Source organism: Oryzias melastigma, linkage group LG16 (genome assembly GCF_002922805.2).
Source record: "Oryzias melastigma strain HK-1 linkage group LG16, ASM292280v2, whole genome shotgun sequence".
Classification (NCBI taxonomy): domain Eukaryota; kingdom Metazoa; phylum Chordata; class Actinopteri; order Beloniformes; family Adrianichthyidae; genus Oryzias; species Oryzias melastigma.
The window spans coordinates 6920809-6940678 of NC_050527.1; the positions used below are offsets into that span (position 1 = coordinate 6920809).

At 39.8% G+C, this 19870-nt stretch overlaps 1 protein-coding gene across 2 annotated transcripts; it reads right to left on the reverse strand.

Moving 5' to 3' along the window:
• Positions 1-2550: 2550 nt before the first annotated feature.
• Positions 2551-19837, reverse strand: si:dkeyp-69b9.3 (myocardin). 2 transcript variants are annotated; one of them, XM_024266880.2, is made up of 16 exons: positions 19558-19837; positions 18677-18851; positions 11668-11721; positions 10818-10873; positions 10528-10594; positions 9699-9818; positions 8911-9056; positions 8606-8746; positions 7955-8114; positions 7711-7852; positions 6491-6623; positions 5799-6398; positions 5621-5713; positions 5382-5519; positions 5243-5297; positions 2551-5153 (listed from the first exon to the last, which is right to left on the reverse strand). In XM_024266880.2, the coding sequence occupies exons 2-16, from the start codon at positions 18729-18731 to the stop codon at positions 4732-4734; spliced, it is 2382 nt and encodes a 793-aa protein (XP_024122648.1). In that variant the 5' UTR covers positions 18732-18851; positions 19558-19837; the 3' UTR covers positions 2551-4731. The 2 variants fall into 2 exon arrangements, with proteins under 2 accessions (XP_024122648.1, XP_024122647.1); XM_024266879.2 differs by having other exon boundaries at positions 5621-5716.
• Positions 19838-19870: the final 33 nt, after the last annotated feature.

The following is a 19870-nucleotide window of genomic DNA, read 5'->3' on the forward strand; positions in this document are numbered from 1 at the left end:
AAAGACCACTGGGAGAGCTCTTACAATAGATCAATACATGATTGGAGTATGCCTTTAAAGCTCTATTACATTACCAGTTGGAGTCCATTTACAACACACTGTTAGACCCATCCCATTCTAGTTGATTCAGTCATGCTTAGTTATTAAAAAAAAAATTGCTGAATATATATAACTTGTACAAAGTGACCAAACAAGCTCCCCACAGAGATTTGTACGGTCACAAGATGACCAAACATCCATATTATTTGAAGTGTGGGAGCAAAAGAATTAAACATCCAGTCAGATTGCTCCCAGACGCATAAAAGAGAAGATTCGAAAGCAAGGATTCAAATTGGGACTTCATTGCTGTAAAGGGCAGCATTTCGTTTCCCAGTATGCCTGCAAATGTCCACTTTTGGAGCTCGGAAATTTACAGCATAGTAAACAGTAACTGTCCTTTATGAGCAGTCTGTGCCTGGAAGAGATGACTGTAAGTCACAGCAACCTTGTGAAGCCACTAAAGTTTAAAACCTGGACATTCACAAGCATTCATTGTTAAATTGCTTAGCATTGTATAAGTTATAGCTAAATGTTATTTATTCAGTTCTTTTGATGTTAGCTTAGAAATGAATATCAAGTGATTAAGATTAATTTAAAAATCTTTATTTTATTTATGGAAAACTTTTACTCAGTTTCCATATTTACAGGTTTGATATTAAAGCATCATAATAAGTAATTTTGTAAATTGTAACTCCAACGTAATGCAGAAATGAAGGTTTCCATTTAAAAAAAGAGATGACTCCTTCTTAAAATGTTGTAAAAATGTATTTAAAATCTCTGCTAAGTAATTTATCCTGCCTAAAACGGAGTAGGTTCCTGTCTCTATGTTTGGGTCATCAGATGAAGTCAGCCTTAGTTTCATTAAGGCTTAAGCTTTAAATGTTTTAAAGTACCTAAAACAAAGGTTAACACTGTGGAGGATCTTAAAGAATGTTCTCTATTTACCCTTAAACGGTGACTACTGTTTAAAACCAGCCTCAAAATGAGAGAATAAATATGTAATCAAGCTAAGATGGAAGATATTTGGGTTTGTCTTCTGCATTTGCCAGTAAAATCCAATGCTTTTAGTGACTCTTTCCCTGTGCCACCATGAGGCTGACATTTATGGCTGTTGGATGGATTATCGTGACATTAAGCCCTGCAGACTGCTACGTTCCTCTCAGGGTGAATTACAGTGGGACAGTTTCTGGCCTCAGAGTGTATTATCACTTAATTCTTCAATGGTTCCAATTCTTAGATTAATTACCAAAACATGTCCATGTAACAGCATTTCATAGACTTTAATTAGCAAAGCGACACGCTCAATTAAGAGTCTTAAAAATGCAAAGTGAACGTATTTAGATTAGAAATAAGCCAAGATTCTGCAGATTCAGGAGATTTTTGAAAGAAGAAAATGTTGCTTTCCGTGTTAACTGCAAGTATAAGTTATAAAAAGGTTTTAACTCATTCAGTGGATATGCCCAGGGTGTTTTTAGGCTTGCAAACGATGCTAGAATCTTCAGCCAACTCTACACGTACGAAGGGTGGAGTTGATATAACAATTTTGTGCTTAAGTTTAAGTGCTTTTACAAGAATAAATTCTATATTCATTTTTTTGTCATCATTTAAGTCTATTTTGTAACAGTTGGTGCTGCATTCACACTGGATGCGGCCGGGACATCAAGTTTAAATATTAAGTCAATGTAAAGACGCGGTCTGAGGTCGCAATTTGGGCGTCGGGTGCGGCGTGTCACTCAGCTCTGGGCATATGATGTTTCCAGAAACTAGATCAAATGGAAGAAAAATGGATTCAATTTGACCGCTCAATGTGAGGATTTTCGCCCTAAACTTCCTGGAGACCGCCCCGGTTACTGTTACCTGGACAGATCGCCAGCCTGTCACAATACCCAAGGATCTGGATCGACTATGTTAGCTACGCTAGCCAGCAGAACTAGCGAGGTCTACTGCCCAAACTACCAGTTCATGAGCAGCGGAGCTCGCTATGCTAGCCCACTAGTGGTTAGCTGCGCGGCACACAGAGAGCCGCCAATGGTGCTGTCATATCGCAAGCGAACGCTCTGGCATCATGGGCTCATGATGTTTTTCTTATTCTCGCCAAGACATTAATAAAAACTAATTATCCAGTTTTATCTTTATTTTAATGCTCAAACGGACGGAAGTAATATATAAAATTGTCTTCATCCAGGCGCAGCTCCTGCTTTAAATGGTGAAATTCACCATATTGCGAGCAACTCTGAAGGATCTGAACCCAGCAACATGGTGCCCCTGTAGAGCTCTATAAAACATATAAATTTAGGCTAATCGCTCAACATCATCCATGTTTTCCATGATGTGTTCAACAAATGAATTCCAGCAGGGGCATCAAGGTTATAAGCAGTACATTTCCCGCGTCTGGTGTGAATGCACCATAATAATCGAGTACTATATGCTTCCATCATTTCTTAATCTTTCTCTTTCATAAAACCACAGCAGAAAACAGTTCAATAAATGAATACAGCCAAAAGAAGTTAAAAATCTATTAAGACTTTAATTTTCTTAATGCTTTTAAATACATTTTCAACAAAATTGGTGTCTTTTGCATGAACATAATACATAATAAATAAAAGCAAACACATGACATGTTTTCTCAAGTTTGAATAATAAAGCATTTATAGCAGCAAAGTGGCCAATTGAATCACAGACATCGAAAACACTCCGGCGGTTCCAGGTGATGTTTCAAACTCCATTTAATATGAAGCGTTTCAGCAGTTAAACCGTGTCGGGCGTCTCTCAGAAAGCTGTGCTCCAGTGGAAAATGTTAAAAAATAAAGAAAACAAGTGTCAGCCCCAAAGCGCTGGAAGTCACAGGAGGTAGCATGTTACTCTCCTGCCTAACAATTTTCTTTGTTTCTTTCTTTTTTATCTATTTTTTTATTGCAACAAGTAGTGTTAAATGATGGCTATGATTTTCATTGTCATCATTTTACACATACCTGTTTTTTGTATTTTTTTTCTTTTTTTTTTAATATTTATTTTTGCTTTTTAATACTGAAACTATACAAGGATCTTTGATAGAAAGAGGATATTTTTTCTATCATTTCTGTCATTTTGTAGACTCATCATCAGACTACAGAAAAGCCAGAGATATCAAACTGACTGTGGCTTAAAAGGAGACAAAAGGAAGACAGACGATAAGTTTCTGAGTCCATACACGCAACTCCTTCCTTAAAAGTGTAGATTTTTAGGATATTGTTCAATATAGTTTCACTATTTAAATAAATCAAGTAATTTTTAAGAATGTAACTGATTTTAAATTGTGATTTTTTTTATTTTTTCTTGTATATGCTGCTCTTATACGTTTTTTACACACAGAAGTGATTGCTAACATGCTAATACTTGATTGATTTTGACCAATCCATCTGTGAAAATATAAAACTTCCTTTTTTTTTTACCCCACTACAGTCTTTTTCAGTCGTTTTGTATTCAGATCAAATCCAACAGCTGCTTAGCAATGTCAGGCTCCAAATTAATTTATACAAAGTGAGCAGGTGTGGCCTTGTTTTGGGGTCATATTTCATGCTAAAACTGGCCGTGGTAGTATGGAGGTAAACATCCAACAGGGGCCAGACACTGCTAGGGGTTAATCACTGAAAAAAGGACCACCTGGTTTTGCAAAGTGGCGAGGAAGCTCACTCAGCTGATTGGTGCATTTGTGTAGGAGCTACTTTTTCCCTGATTGCACGTCTGGAGAACGGCGACCTGAGCAATGTAAGGTGGTTGTTCTGATGATTACGCAGGGAAAACTACAACAGGGCTGCTGCCTGCTGGCAGTGGATCCACAATAAACTGTCTGAAATGAAAAAAGGACTCAGAAACCCAAAGTCTTTCCTCTTTCTCTTTCATCACCCCGCAAATCAGCCGCACTGCTCACAAACTGACATCCGTAACTGGAAGCAAACAAATAAATACAAGTGCATTTGGCATTTCTGCTGATACATGGAAGCAGTTGTATGTTTGCAAGACTTGTGTGCGCACTCACACATCATCAGGCATTCTAAAAGCACGCATACGCTCAAGCTCTCGCACCCGTCTTGTTTGTGGGTTCTGCCAGCTTTCTCCCCCTGCATGCCGACTGTGTGTCTGGCATCAGGGTTAAGGTCTGGAGCCACACACACGCTGTGTGCTCTGCCCAGCTGCTGCACTCTCTGAATGGGCTTTATGAATAACTGGGACTCAATGACTTGAGTCAACACCAGGGGCCACACTCAACCCAATCCAACAACAGGTTTTGGAGATAAGTCAGAAACAGCATTCTCCCAGCACAGCCAGGGAGCATGTTTAACTTAATACGCCGTCAGGTTTTCTTTTGTTTTGCGCTCCACACATTGTGCTGCGGAGTGTGTCAATTCACCGATGTGTTGCTTGTTTTCCTTTCCTGGCTGAGCCCTAGTGCTTTGAACAGCAGTGGGTGTACACTGCACGTGCTTCCTTTAAAAGCTGTGTCTGATCTCACGGCTGCAGCGGTCCCAGCTCTCGACATTGCGTGGAGCCGGAAACTCTGACAGCCCATCAGTAATGGGGAGCAACAGAAATTTACGACATTGTGCCCTTAGTGAAATACAGAAAGCTTCTCCCATTGGTGACACTTAAATACGGCTCGACTGTACATACAAACGGTTTCAAACATCCGATGTGCAGGGGTCTGGCGCGTCCTCACCACTGCTCTATCAGTAGATCCAGAACTCGATTGACATTCAGATCTGAATCCAGGCTGACATCTGGCTCCACAAAGGGAGCTTTGGGCGGAGTAACAGGGCGCAGGCCAGATGTCAGCGTTTCCAGCCAATCGGCAGCATCAAATGTCGTCGGAGCCCTTCGTTTCCGGGACTTCACGGTAGATGGTAAAGGTGAGGTGCAGATGAGGAGAGGGGGAGGACCCGGGAGAACTTGGTTGGGGTTTATTACGGCGGGAGATGGAGGAAGCTCCAGCAAGAGAGAAGAGCAAAGGGGAGACGGCAAGAAGCTGCTCTCCGTGTTGTGCTGCTGGGACGACTGGGACTGCTCCCTTTGAGGTGAGGCAGAAAGGTCAGGGGAGAGGTGGGCAGGGGATTTACGATCAGAGACATTGACAGAGCCTGAAAGAGAGGCAGTAAAAGGGATTAGACATAAGAAGATATATGAATGACACCGTTGATAGACTCTAGACACAGAGTGGAAGACTCACCATCACAAGTAAAAGGCTCATCTAGAATGTCATCAATTGACTGTGGAGGGTCCATCTGTTGCAGAGAAAGGAGGAAGATGCTTAACTCTTAAAATACCAAAGAACTTCTTGTGGAATCAGCTTTTCTGAGGTTTCTAACCTGTGCCCTCTGAATAGCCTCTTGTAGATCTTCTTCCAAGCTGCGAATACTAGGAACAGTCTGAACGGGACTTGCCGTGATCTGCACTGGCAGCTCAAAGTCACGGTCAATAAAGTCACAAGGCTGGCAGCAGAACACCTAATTAGAAAGCAGAGGCAAATTAGAAGTCAGGTAGTGTGAGGACGATCACTTATTCAAGGAAATGCAAAGAAAACCGAGCCTGTTAAATGTGCACTCACTTGATTTAGCAATGCCTCCGACTGTGCTTCAGTCTTCCTCCTAGAGCATCCAGGATCCTGTTGCAGGAATGGATGAAGGGACCCCTCACAAGGCTGCTTGATAAGAGTTTGGTAGATTGGGGTAATTTTTCACAGTAGTTACCTATAAATCAACACTTTCCAGCCTGTCAATCCTCACCTCGTTACCAGAGTTTAAGGAACGGTCCCTGGGCCTGCTGCGTATCCTTTCCCTCATCTGTAGCTCCACACTCAGCTCTTGCTGCTGTTGCTGCTGCTGCTCGCTATCCGTCCTCCAGGGAGTCCCACACTGCAATAGCGAGGACGATGACATGGGTAAACTGGGACTTGGTGTTCCTGAGGCCGTGCTGGCGGAGGCCATGAAGGCGGTGCTGGTGAGATCACACTGTTCACCTGCCAAGCTAACTGTCGCAGCATTTGTAAATGCATTTGGGACAGTGTTCAGTGTTCCATTTGGAACTGTGTTTGGAGCGACAGTGAGAATCCCATTAGGAATTGCCCCATCTTGGATGTACAGCTGTTGGTTTGGGCTGCTGCTTGGTGAGCCGAGTCCAGAGCTGGAGCTGGAGCCAGGGCTCTGGTTAGGTGGTCGAGGGGGGCTCAGAGTGAGAGGGTCCAGGCTGGAGCTCAGTTGGGATAAGGGAGCAGGGCTCAGGCAAGCATGCTGAAGCTGGAAGGGACACAGTCGTTGTAGTAACGTCGGCTTGGTGCCAGAGACGGGAAGCCCGCGCTTGCGCAGCTGCTGTCGTAGCTCCGATACCTGATGAAGGAGAACGACACAAGTGCTTATGTTGGCTTTGGGTTTTCAAAATTGACAAGTTTCCAGGTTTTCATTCGGATGTTTTTTTCTACCGTCAGATCCACCAGATTGGATGGGAGAATCTCAGGCTTGGAAACAGGGTTTATGTCCGTGGGAGTGTGGTTTGTTGTTGCAGGGACAGGTTGGAGATTTCGTGGCAAGGCTCCAGAAGACTTGGGCTCACCACTAAAGCAAAGAAGCAAATACGGAGACATCAGGTAAAAGTGACTTTGTTCCATACTGTTTAAGTAATTTCTGCAAAGACAAGTACTTTAAACAAGAAGCAGACATAAAACAGAGTGAGAGTTTCTCACGAGGAGACTAGTGATGGTTTGTTGCCAGCTCGAATCTGACGCAGGTTTGATGAGACTCTTCAGTTTCCAAACTATCTCAAAGTTGAGACGAAAAGAGATGATGCATGGAGTCCTTTAATTGACCCGATAAAACTTAAGAGCAGCAGGTCAGCAGCAGAGCAGAGAGCCGCCCCGTGAAGCTATGTGTCGGTTATGAGAGAAATGACTCTAAAGCCGCTCATGAGAGTGAGCAAGGCGAGACACCTCCTTCCTTTTGCCTATATAATTTCACCCTTTCTTACTTTATTTTTCTCTCAAAGCTGCACGTGACTGGTCAACATAGCCTTTGTTTCCTCTGAGCAGTCCGGTACAGTACGATCCGGTCGGTATTTTGGGTGCTGGATGACCTCCATTGTTGGTGCTTAACTGGGATTTGACACCCCCTCCAGAAGGTGGCGCCCTAGGTGGCCACCTATGCCAAAAGCCAGCCCTGGTTGTAACTTATTTTGTGTCATTTTCCACACTGATATCTGAATTCTAATGAAGCCTGATTCTGTCTTGAACAACGTTCCTGCTGTCCACAAGGTTGTGGCTTTAAAAATTAAAGACAAGAGCATCCTTTTTGTGCTGAGCTCTTTTTTCTTTTTGAATTTGTAAATGAGGGGGAAAAAAAAGTATGAGTAGTGAATTACTTTTTCAAATGATCCAGTAACTAAAATAAAGTAATGAATCACTTTTTAGAAGTAATTTCCCAGGTAACACCGAAGCTTTGGCTCCAGTGTTGATGTGCTTTGACCTACTGACATTCTTCAATCTTTTAAGCAATCAGAAGCTGCTGGAGGTACATTGATCCCATAAATAGTTGGAAAGTTTCAATATGTCAAAGATTGCGTTTTATTTAGATGTCATCTTCTGTGTTAAAGGGTTACAACAGCTTTTTTCTGAAAAGATTAATGTCTGAGCAACTTTTCATGACATACTTGGGTACAACGGTGAGTTGTTGTTGCTGTTGGTTCTGCAGGATCTGGAGCTGAAGGAAGACCTGCGGCTGCTTCAGAAGATGGGAATAGGCTGGGTCTAAGGACTGCATTGAGGTAGGGCTCTTCTGTTTGGCTCCTCCCACTTCAAATAGAAAAAAGTCTACTGTTAAACAACATCCTACAAATGCAAATCATATGCTAAACAAATGGCATCATTCTGGAAATACTCTGGATGTTGCTTCACCTGCAGTCCCCCTTCTCTGGTCAGGAGGAATGTACTGATGATACTTAAGTTTCTTCATTTTGGGTTTGGTGTCCCTTGGTTTTCGTGGACGTGAAAGATGGTTGAGGTTCAGGGAAGATGGCAGCGATGATGAGCAGATGGGGCTGGGAGGCTGTGTTGTCTGTAAGCACATATAGCTTGCATCTAAACCATATCAAACCAAATTAAATTCAAGAAAAAGCAGATGCAGGGTGAAAGACGTCGGCTCATTCTGCCTCGACAGGATTTGCCCCATGTTAAGGTTAAATTCCCACAAAGAACGGCGTAAATGCATCACAGGCCTCCGTATGACAGTGAGCTGGCTTTGACATACACCCGTGTGGCTTGTGTGTGAATACGTTAACCTCGGTGACAAACACTGAGCTCCCCGAGAAGTGCAAATTGACAGTAATGAATGCAGAGCAGCTTATAGAAGAGCCTTGTTTAAAACAGAAACAGGAGTGGCCAAACGCTTAGGTTAAAGACAGGTTGGCGCTTTTATCTCTTTTATTGTGAATATCTCAAAACAATGTCAGTGTTGCAAGTTATAGGAAACTAATTATTTTTGCAACATTTTTTAAAGGAATATCTAATTATGAAGCATATATAGGGTATAGAGGAGCAACCTCTTACCTTTGGCAATAGAGGCGTGGTTTGAGAGGTCAAATATATCCCATTTGGTCTCCCAGTTGTTGCCATAGAGTTTGACTCACATGGTCCTACACTCACAGGTTGTCTGATGCCCACGGTTGCCGGGAGCAACGCCAAACTGGACTGAAAGTAGAATATTAGATTACCTACCTGACCTACAAAGCTATTTATAAAGTCATCACCCAGTCACTATTCTCCTTATGTCATTTTTTTTAGTTCTTTTGAAGTGATTTAACTTTTGGCTTTTTTCTCCCTTGTACAATATTGTTATTAAAGGTCGGACTCACGGCTGAACAGTCACTTAGTGACTGGTCACACGGAAGTCCTGGTAATGAGGGAATGGCTGGTGATTTTTGAGCACCGCATTGCTCGGCGATTGAGGAGGAGGGGGAAATGTCATCTTCGAAGACATTGGCGGGGAGGGATGTTGGACCTGTGAAGAGATGACATCAAGAAATAAAAATGACAATAAAAATCAGTATTGATGTGTGAAAAAGCAAGATTAAAGGGGTTTTTAAAAAAACGCCAGTTTAAGGCTAAATCTGAATTCTTCACCTGCCCATATATTTAGCCCTCGAAACAGAGAGATGGCTATATCCGAATTCCTTCCCTAGTCAATATAAAGTGCATTTCTAGTGCATTTGTCATTTTTTAGTGCTGACCGAATCTACAATTCCAAAATCGAGTGCACATTCAATTTCCCAGAAATCTTTGCAAAAAACTAGCATGTATAGATGCTTACTACATTAGTGAATAAAGACCTTTGTGGTCAAACAATTTTTGGAAAAAAAAGAACATGGTTAAATTTAGTTTTTTAATAAACCGACCACATTTTCTTCATCAGAACATCATGAAATGTTCGTATTGATTAGGTTTTCCCCTTGTGAAAGCAGTGATGTCATATCCGCCGTTTAGAAAACCGAAAGTCAAGCAGTGAGCATGGTGTTCGAATTGCTTTTAAAATCCAGAGCCCTATATAAACCCACACACTATATAGTTTTTCTACCTATTTATAGTAGGGGAAGAACTCTGATTCGACCTCACTATGATGCTAGTTCTTTGGTGCGTGACTTACAGTTCTCCAGGGAAAGTGTAAGTTCATGCTGCCGGTCTGCAGGTGGACTTCGAATCCTCTCTGCAAGGTCCTGTGGCTGGTGAGCCTTCCTCTGCCTCTGGCCCCCACAAACAGCCCTCTCTAAGGGTGGAAAACAAAATCAGATATGGTGCAGATTAAAGGAAAAGAAGAACACAGATGGGAAATCAGAAAAAAAGGAGATCTGAGGGCGAGACGCTACAGGATTTTAGAACATATGTGGTGTGAGCATGCTCAGTTTTGCCACAGGCGATAAGTCCCAGCTCAAACCAATAGAGGCATCAAAAAATAGTAAACAATTCTTCCCACAGGGGAATGTATTCCCTTGGATTTTTGCACACTTTCTTGCACACAGCATTTTTAAAATGTCAGGGTGAAGAAAAGGAAAATTAGAAGTTTGAAAAACCAAGAAACCTCAATAAGGTTTGGAAAAATTATGCTAGAAGTTTCTAAAAAAAAAAGGAAGAAAATAAATGTTCGTAGGAGATAATGAAAATGATGACTCCCAGATTGATTAGTTCATTGTGTGCTGTCACCCACTGATACGTCAGACAGCTGTTTATGATGCAGCATTACAGTGTGCAGCAAGGTCACATTTCGTTCTGACAACTGATGCAACAGAGTACTTTGCCAGATTTACACACTTCATTTCCTCACACAGTTACTGTATAAACAGGCCTGTGTGGATATCATAAAGCAAAGACCAAAGGGATGACGGGGGGGAGGCGGGGGAGTGTGTTATTTTGCACAATGAAGGGAGAGAACACACAGCAAAAAAAATGCAAGAAGGAGGCGTCCACATCACTGTCACCTTGTGCAGTTTCAGTGCTCACACCACCAGGGGGCAACTTCTGACGCCCATCATTGTCGGTGTGACGCTGCATCAAAAACAAAAAAACAATACAGTTAATACACAGGACATTATTATTCAATATATGAAATCTCATTAAAGTTAAATATGCACATTTTCATTTTAAGCTACAAATATTTTCTATTGAAAAATGTACAAATAAGTCCTCTAGGGTGGAGAAACTGCATTTTGTTTTACTGATTTACATATGGAATTAAAAACACAGTATTGAGAAACAGTTAACCCCTCACTTGAGTTTCCCCGGGGTCCTTCTCTCCGTTTTGAGGGAGGCAGGAGGATTTTAACCCTGTGCAAACAGACAGATTGTGTTTACACAATGAAAAGGATTAGGAATTAATAAGTGACTTTTATTTATTTATTTTATTCAACATAGAAGATTAACTTGAGAATAAAATGATGCACTAATTAAATAATGCCCGCCTTGGATTCATTTGGCCATGTTACAGCGTGAAGCATCACTGACTGCCATTTCGTTAAACCTTTTAATAGAAAAAGGGACCTGAAGGGATGTGCACAGCCTGTCAGATTATGACTTTGTCTTTGAATTTTTATAATGTTCACAGAGTAAATAAATACATTTTATGTAGGAGTTTGTCTTTTTTTTCAGTGTTCATATAGCTTTATCCAGTTTAGCTTATGTGTGTGGGTGAAACTGATCCCTGAGAACTGATTTTTGGCTAAATTTACATCCATATGTAATAGAATTGGAAAGTTTTACATAAAGAATGACAATATTTATGATTTTGATGTTACAAATTTACAATTTTCATGCAAAACAAATTTTCTCTCTTAAACTTCTTTTATTGAAAAATCTACTTTAAATGGTTTTAAGGGTAAAAATTTTTAACACAAACATGTTGTTAATTACTGGGCAACACAATATTAACCTAACAGTTGTTTCCTTATAAGAAATTAATCAGGGAAAGTGAAATCACATCAATGTTCATTTGCAAAGACTGAGAATAATCAATCATTTTTTTTATAGGGAAAGCAGGCCTTGAGGGTCATTCATTTGACATGTAACCTGTAGGGATGTTGTAGGTGGATCAGTTACAGGGTCAATGATACACAGAAACTAACCTGCATCCCTATTGATTTCTTGTAGCCTTCGATTCTGAATTCTCAGCTGCAGCACTGGAAAAAAAGGGAATTTCTCATCAAACATGTCACTGATTTAACTTTGAGCTTGTTTGATTTCCCTATAGAAAAAAAAATATTCAATTCACATTTTTAAAGCAAGCTTTGCAGGACGTTGTTGTCAAAAAACAAGGCCTTGAGGCTCAGATTATTCTGTGAGTGCTTGTAGATTTTCTGTTTCACCTCCACACAGAACACACACAAACAGGTGAAGGAGCAGGGAAAAAAAAGCTGGGAATGGGATACATTTCACTAAGTATTGGGACCTGGGAGACCTGACAAGGGGAGGGCTGGACTTTATGGGGGTACATGAGAGCGGTGACTATTTAACTCTGAGTATGTCTATTTCTGTTGGTCCCTTCCCCCCGTCAGCTGTCCCGTTCTCTCCACAAGCGGCTCATACATCTTCTCCTGCTCACGTCATGCTCATTTATGCCACTAAGCACACTCTTCCTGCTTTCCCTTCTCTCTGACAACTCAAAACAAATGTTTGGAAATCTGCATTTGAAGCCTGTTCACAATCTGAGCTCCTGGATTCAAAACAAAATGGGAAAGTTTAGTTCAGACAGTCTGTCAGGTTATTCCCAATTACTCTGCACAAAACCTGTCTTTAGATTTCCTCTTTTGCACAGAAATAGTCTCTTAATAAACAGTAAATAAATATATTTTTTCAGAAAATAAATTAAAATTCCACTCAACAAATATAAAGGATTACCCTAAATGGCTCTATGTTTCCTCCCATTTCTCCATCCATGTCATTGGAAACAAAGGTGAACAAAAACTGTCAGACAAAGTGCAGCTCTGACTCAGTTGCAGTATTTATACACATAATTTCAAACATGCCAGCTGCTTAAAGAATCACGTTTTCTAGCAGCTGCTTGTTTACTTTGGGGACTGTCTGTGTGTCATTTACTCGCCTTTCTATTTAGCAGACATTTACGACAGCTGCCTGGGAATTCAGCAGTTGCTAGCATTTGAAGGGAAATTAGCATTGCGGTGTGCAGCTTTGAGGAGCCTGTTGACTGCAGCCCCCTGCATGCATCACGAAAGCTATGGTCAAAGGAATAATCTTAAATGTCATGTAATTTTTCAAGTTGACATAGGATGTCAGCAGGAGGATATTACCTATAATCATTTCAGTGTCATGTCCTTTATAGGACCCTACATTTTGTATTTAAATTCCCTACATTCTATTGTAAAGTCACACATCTGTGTACAAATAAAAACCAAATGTCGATTAACATTTAATCAACTTTATTAATTAATCAATTTATATCCAACCAGATTGATCTTCCTGAGACAAGTTGTTAATTGAATCGACCTGTACAATTATTAAATCATTTCAGAATAAAACACATTGATTATTTTGATAATAGTGAATACTTGGTTCTGATTGGCTACTGGGTGTGGAATAAAAAGTGATAATCCACAGTGATAATGCACACCTAAAAAAGAAGTAGATATCCACGTGTTCTGTATCACTGCGGAATTTATACTTTTTCATCATCTGGACAAAAAAAGTGGTGAGAGGTGAACTTTCTCTTTGAAATGATGCTTTATTTAATCTATCGTGATGATCAGCATATAAATTGCTTTACTTTGTTGCTGCAGTTGAGATTGGCAGCGGGTTGTAACAACCATATATCAAATAATAAATCATTTTTTTGAAAAAGCGATGTAAACCCCAAAAATAACAAGAATAAAGTACTAAATATGAATTGAGAATCAATTTATTTTGTAAGTGATCGTGGTATAAGCTAGGGGTGTAACGGATCACAAAACTCAAGGTTCGGATTGTGTCTCGGTTTTAGGGTCATATTTCGGATCATTTTTCATTTTTCAAACAGGAAAAAAAAAGAAGAAAAAAGCCTAAAATTACTTTTTTTAAAAAGCTTTAAAACATATATTTGAGAAAACATATATAAAGTACTTTGTGTTTTGTGATCCGTATGGATTACGGATTTTCCATGATCCGGTACACCCCAATGTGGGATAATGCCCGACAAAGTGTGCATTATCAGAAATTAAGGCACTTCGTGGAAACAATCGTCCGACACAAAGCAGAGGACGGTCAGGCTTCCACGGCCTGCATTAATTTCTAATAATGCACACTTCGTCGAGTATTATCCCTAATGTCACACTAGTTGAATTTTTGGCTAAAGATGTCCTGGATCGATTTTAAGAGTTGTATATTGGAGTTGTATTCACTCATACACTTAAGAGTAGGTTTTCACAACCGTTTTCTGATTTTCTTTTCTGTTTTTGTGTTTACTTTGTAAAAGTTGTCAAAAAAATAAGCTTTTGTAATGAGAAAAATTCCACTTTGTAAGCAATTACAGCAGAATGACAGTGAATTCTTTATCGAATATGAAAACACCATGTTTTCAGTCATAGAGCAGACATTCCTGCCCACTGACTGAACATTACTCATAGCAGTTATTGCTCATCAAGAGGCGAGAAACACAGATGCTCTTTGAAAAAATGACTGTGTCCATTGAAAAAAGAAAAAAAAAAGTGCAGCAACATGTTTGACATTTTAGTTCCTTAAAGTGGATCACATTTGATCTCTTTTTATGGTGTTCAATCTGAGCATCCATTACCATGTTCTGATCCTTCAAAATAAAAGAATTTGAGACATTACAAAACCTACCCTTAACATAATGAATCGTTCAACAGGATACAATGTATTACAAGCCTTTTGAAAAGTTAAAAAAATTAAAGAATTGTGAGGATTTTTGACCCCAGTGTGAAAATCAGGTCTCCTTTTTGCAGCAGAGGTTTTATTTAACTGAATATTACCATTTTTAATGTTGAGTGAACTGAATGTTGAAGTTGTTTCATGAAAAGCTCTACCTTAAAAAAAATTACGAAAGGAAAAAAAGACTTAATTAAAACCGTAAAGACATTAGTATTATTTACCTAAAACATCTATAACTACATAAAAAAGATGCTTTGTGTCCATTTATCTGGATTAGATGAAGTTTCTAAATTTCCAACAAATCACATATACTGATCATATCAATAATGGCTGCCAAAATTGGACTTGAAATGATTAAACTGTGGATTTGGATGCTGTTAATTAATGAAGATACTTATAAGAATAGTTTATGTCTACAGTAGTTGTAGAAAATGAAAGGGTCACCATAGTTGCTCTCCTTAAAGTTCACTTTTTTACATTTTATTCATTCTAAAACTTGACTTACTGAACCCCCATGTTTAGGGCAGACACTTAAGCAAAAGGTTAGAAAGGTTGTTTTACATTTAAAAAAATAAATGTTCTCTTTTTGTTCTTTTGTTTATTGAAGCCAGAAAATGGTGTGTTTGTTAGCATGGAATAAACTCTTGTTTTAGAGCTGAAAATGCACAATTTCATGATATTAAATGTGTGTTTTGTCCGCCTTGATTCATGTTTGGCTCTATGGACAACAAAACATTTTTTTTGCAATGTTTTATATTAGAAACTGCATTCTCGGACGCTCGTGGCGTTACAACATTAAGCATCCACTAAAGACAGTTTATCTTCAGCGTTTGCAGGATCAGCCGCTTATCATGCAGCTTCACAAAGCAGCAGTGACACTCAGAGGATGCAGAAAACCTCCCTGTGTGTTTGGAGTGGTCATTGTGTTAGAGCTGTTTGACATCTTTTCAGAGAGATTATAACAACTGTGTCACAAAGCTCACTCACCCTGGTCAGCTGAGAAAAATGACACCATGCTGTACTGGATTACAGCCTGGGTAGTTGGAGTCATGATTTATGCGCGCTGATATCATATGCACACGCACAGATGGGATTTTCATGTCATATTTTTCTCCCCATGTTCACACTTTTGTAAATCACTTTTTTTTTTCTTCAAAAATCATGTCAGCTGCAGCTGTAGAGATGTTTTTGTGATAGCACTGCAGTGATTTGGAAAGTATGATACCAAACCGAGTCCAAAAACAGAATCCTTTCACTGAGCTGGAACAGTTTGCCAGCAGCCAGAGATGTGGAATTGCAGAAAAATGTGTAATTAACAATAAATTCTGCTTGGTATCAAACTGAATTTGTATTGCATGATTGTTGCGCAGACTCTTTCAAAATTTAGGCAAAAACTTTTCCTGGGGTTCACCTGCATGTTAAAGCAACACCATCTCAAATGTTGCACCACTGTTGAGAGCTAGTTACATGCCCTGAAAGTCAATGTCTGGCTAAAAGATTGGTTTAGCTTTAAAACAGCCTCAATAATCAAATAAATATATTTTTTCAAATGATTTGAACACTAAAGTTCAGCCACTTTATGGACATCCCAGTGAGATACTGTTAATAAAGAGCAATTTGTGATCATAAGCTGCACATTTCTGTGACTTGGGCTTGTTAGTGTTTTTAGTGGTTACAACTTGAGCTAGTCTTATAAAAAACATTTAATAGCCTTTAAATGAGAAAAAAAAACTACCACTTGAAAATAAGAATTTGGGTAACACTTCCTTTTACAGTATGGTAAGTACTAGGTACCTAAGTGGTACATACAATGTACTTGTATCATACCTACAAGGTACCTACTGGGTATTTACACGATACTTACGTTGGTATTTACGTGGCACAAAAACAATTCAAAGGTACTTTCTGTGTACCTACCCTCTATTTACACATTGTAAGTACCATGAAACACACAAAAAACATGACTTTAAGTACTCAAGAGGTACTTTCTGCGTATCTATCGTTTTCTTACACAGAGTAAGTACAATGAAACACAAAATAAGGGACCACAGAGTTGCACATAAATACCAAAAACCAAGAGAGACTTATAAATACTTAATAAAAACTTAGAAGGTACCTCATAGTAGCACGTAGGATCGACGGAAGTACCTTGTAAAAACACCTTGTAGGTACAATCAAGTACCACAGTAAGTGGTGTACTGTAAAGGAATATTGGATATTTTATCAGTTGTGGGGGGAGGTTGTAACTTAGAATGTGAAGCAAAAGTCAATAAATGAGTCCTTGGAACAATCTGTGGACACTGAACTCCACATGTATGAAGTTACAAGCTTTTTAAGTCCTTAAATAAGTACAAATGAACACAACCTAATGCTAAAACTCCAATATAACTTCAATTATAAAAAGTCTTTAACACTGAATCTCTCTTAAGTCTTTGTTTGGATCGCTGCAGCTACAACTCACGGACGGAGACACAAACGAGAAACATATTTTTCCTTTCTTTTAATGCACTTTTTTTGTCATTTAAGTTAAGCATTCAGGATACCAGGCAACTACGAAACATGAAGCAACCACACCATAATCATGTTTAAGGTGCTTTATAAAGCTTTTTGCACTTTAATTTTAAAAAAAAAGTTTTTTTAATATTCAATCTGAACCCAAATTTTCACATTTTTGACATAAATGGCTTTCTCTTGTCAAATTTCCCAAGAAATTGTATTAATTTGAAGGTCATACATTACTGAGTTTAAATGACTTTTTTATAGTTAGTTAAGACATTTCTGACCAAAATGATCATATAAAAGTAAGACTGCCTATCAGATGGTAAACGTGTTGCATTTATGTATTTAAAGTCTTGCAGACACTTCAAAGTGTTAAGCATAACAGGGCACTTTCACACATACAGTCACACATTACTTTATGAAGCTTCTTTGTAGCAGCAGTGTAGGTGTCCATCTGTATCAATGTTAAAGTGAAGGATTCTTGGGTATTTAGTGTGTTAAAAGTAGTAAGTTAGTTTGAGGCAGGAGCAAAGAAGAGTGGGTTTATTACAAAGACAAAAAAAAATACACCAAATTGGCCAAAAACGGGACCTGTTCTTAAGTTTCCTCGAAGCCTCAATAGTCCTTAATTTGAAGCCAAATGTGCTTTTTGAATTCATCCATTGGATGTTTTTATACTTTATTTTGAAGTAGTTTTTTCTTCTGTTTGTCAAGTTTTCATGTCTTTTAGGACTATACATGTCATGTTGGGCTATTGTGACCTTTAAATCGCTCTGTGATGTTTTAATTAATGTTTAATCAATTGAATTATGTTGAATTGAAGTTCCTGAAATGACCACTAGGGACTGCCGATGTTAAAAAAAACAAACTTTGCACCCAAAGAAGACAAATGTAGAGCTTGATTAAACCTTTTTTGATGCCTTACTTTATGTTTGCAATCAACTGTGAGATATCGCCAGAGACACCTAATACACGCTCTTTTCCATACCGTAACTCCTCAACCGCTTATGCAATCAATGTGATTGCGGAGAATCACAACTTCTCAGTTCTGCTTTGCGCTGATATGTAACACATTACTGAGATAAAGTGTTGTAAAATGGCGCAAAGCAGCTTTTTTCCAAGACAGTCATCTTATATAAGCACTTCACAAGAGTAAAGTTTTCCATAGATGTTTTTTGCTTCAGAATCCTTTGGAATTACGTTAATTGCATAAACGGTTAAAGAGTCACAGTAGCTAAAGTTCTGGTTAATGTACAGATCAAACTCATTGCTACAAATCTCAGAGTATTGAATGACCGACTGCAGTATTAGTGTGAACATGGACTAAACAAAAGTCTTCTTCTTCTCTGTCTTGCTTAATTGCCCATCTTTGAACAACAGTGTTGTAAGCTCCAGTCAATACGGCCATGCTAGGAGCAACAATCGTTTCACATTCCCGTTGGTGACGTCAGCCATTACAGGTCCAGGTGATCAATTTCAATTATTTCCCATGTGTTTGGATCCTAGTAGTAGGAACTGGTTACAACGTTTCTGCAACATTATAGACATGCACCAGTCCTTCATCTATTTGGTTTACTTGCCAGTGTGTTTCAACTCTTTAAGGACCAGCATTAAAGGCTCACTGTTTTGCTGAAAAAGCATCAATGCTGTGCTTGAAAGACAACAGAAACTCAACCGCCGCAAATAGCAAGTGCTGTAGTAAAATAATTCTTCCACCCCTTTAACTGGCATGATTGATGCCTTCTTGATGCTCACCTGAGCGGAACTTGTTCCGGATGAGAAGTGACCTCTCAGAGGCCAGCAGCGTCATGGTGAAGAGGAGGCAGCGAGGGGGAGTGGGGGGGAGCAGGGAAGCGGAGCAGAGAGAAAGAGGAAAGTCCTGGTTTACCTACCAGGAGGAATGGGCCCCTTCTTTTTCTGCCTCTCGCTGCTGGGAACACATTAAAGCGGAGGAAACGGGGGAAGGACAGAGGGACAGATGCTTGTTAATCCACTGATAGACAAAAACAATAGAGACCACAGCGCAGGGGAAATAGAGATGTCTAAAGACCTACAGGCAGACTGTGCTCTATGATGAGCAGGTCTGGCAACTGCAGCCTCCCTATAGACAGTCTGGCATAATCAGAGCGACAGAGCTAATGACACACAAAATAAATAGGAAAGAAGCTGAGATGAGCCGAGACGATAGAAACCACGGCAGGACACTCCAACAAACAAACATGGCGTTTACGGCGCAGTGACAGCAGGAAAAGGGCTGACTCTCAAGCAGAGAGAATCTACATAAGCTGCATTAGTGCACACACAACCTATTAACAATATTGATTGAAGTGGCCAGCCACAGAACACCCAGAGGAAGCCTGTTTGAAGCAAATGTACAAATACACACCAACAAATCCATACACACATGCTCCAGAGGAGCTGAGGTCATGCATACCAATTTGCAGCACTCTTCTTGCAGTTCCCAATTTAAAATGACATACATCCTTCATACAGAGTCCAAAGAAAAGGCGACCCATTGATTACTTCAGTCGCACAAGACTGAGAGTCTCACACACGCAGGCTGTTTCGGTCTCGTCACAGAAGGACGCTGAAAACACAGTCAGAATAAAAGCCAGAGAATGAAAGAGAATACTTACAGGAAAGGGGAGAGTTGAATCCTTCAGGGGAAATTGGAGTGGATTTAAGATGAAATTGAGAGAGGTGCGAGACGGAGGAAGAGAGGGAAAGAGAGAACTTCCTAGTGCGCTTAATGACAATGTCTTTCTTTCATGTTCTTTGCAATCCTTTTCTTTCGTCTCTTTCCCACACACTGCTCAGGTTTTCCTTGAGGAGCAGATGCAAAGGGGGGGCAGGGAGATCTTTGGTTCCTCACGATTGAAGCCTCTCTGCCTCTGTCTCGCTGCCTCTGCCCCTCTCCGCCCCAAAGCACCATGGGTCCTTGGTGCCAAC

Bases quoted from the DNA above. Each gene is read 5' to 3' on its own strand.
- si:dkeyp-69b9.3 (XM_024266879.2), bottom strand. From the start codon at position 18,731: ATGACGCTGCTGGCCTCTGAGAGGTCACTTCTCATCCGGAACAAGTTC. The intron at 11,722-18,676 runs GTGAGCATCAAG...CTTTTTTTCCAG, and splicing joins CCGGAACAAGTTCCGCTCAG to TGCTGCAGCTGAGAATTCAG. The intron at 10,874-11,667 runs GTTAGTTTCTGT...CTGTTTGCACAG, and splicing joins AGAAATCAATAGGGATGCAG to GGTTAAAATCCTCCTGCCTC.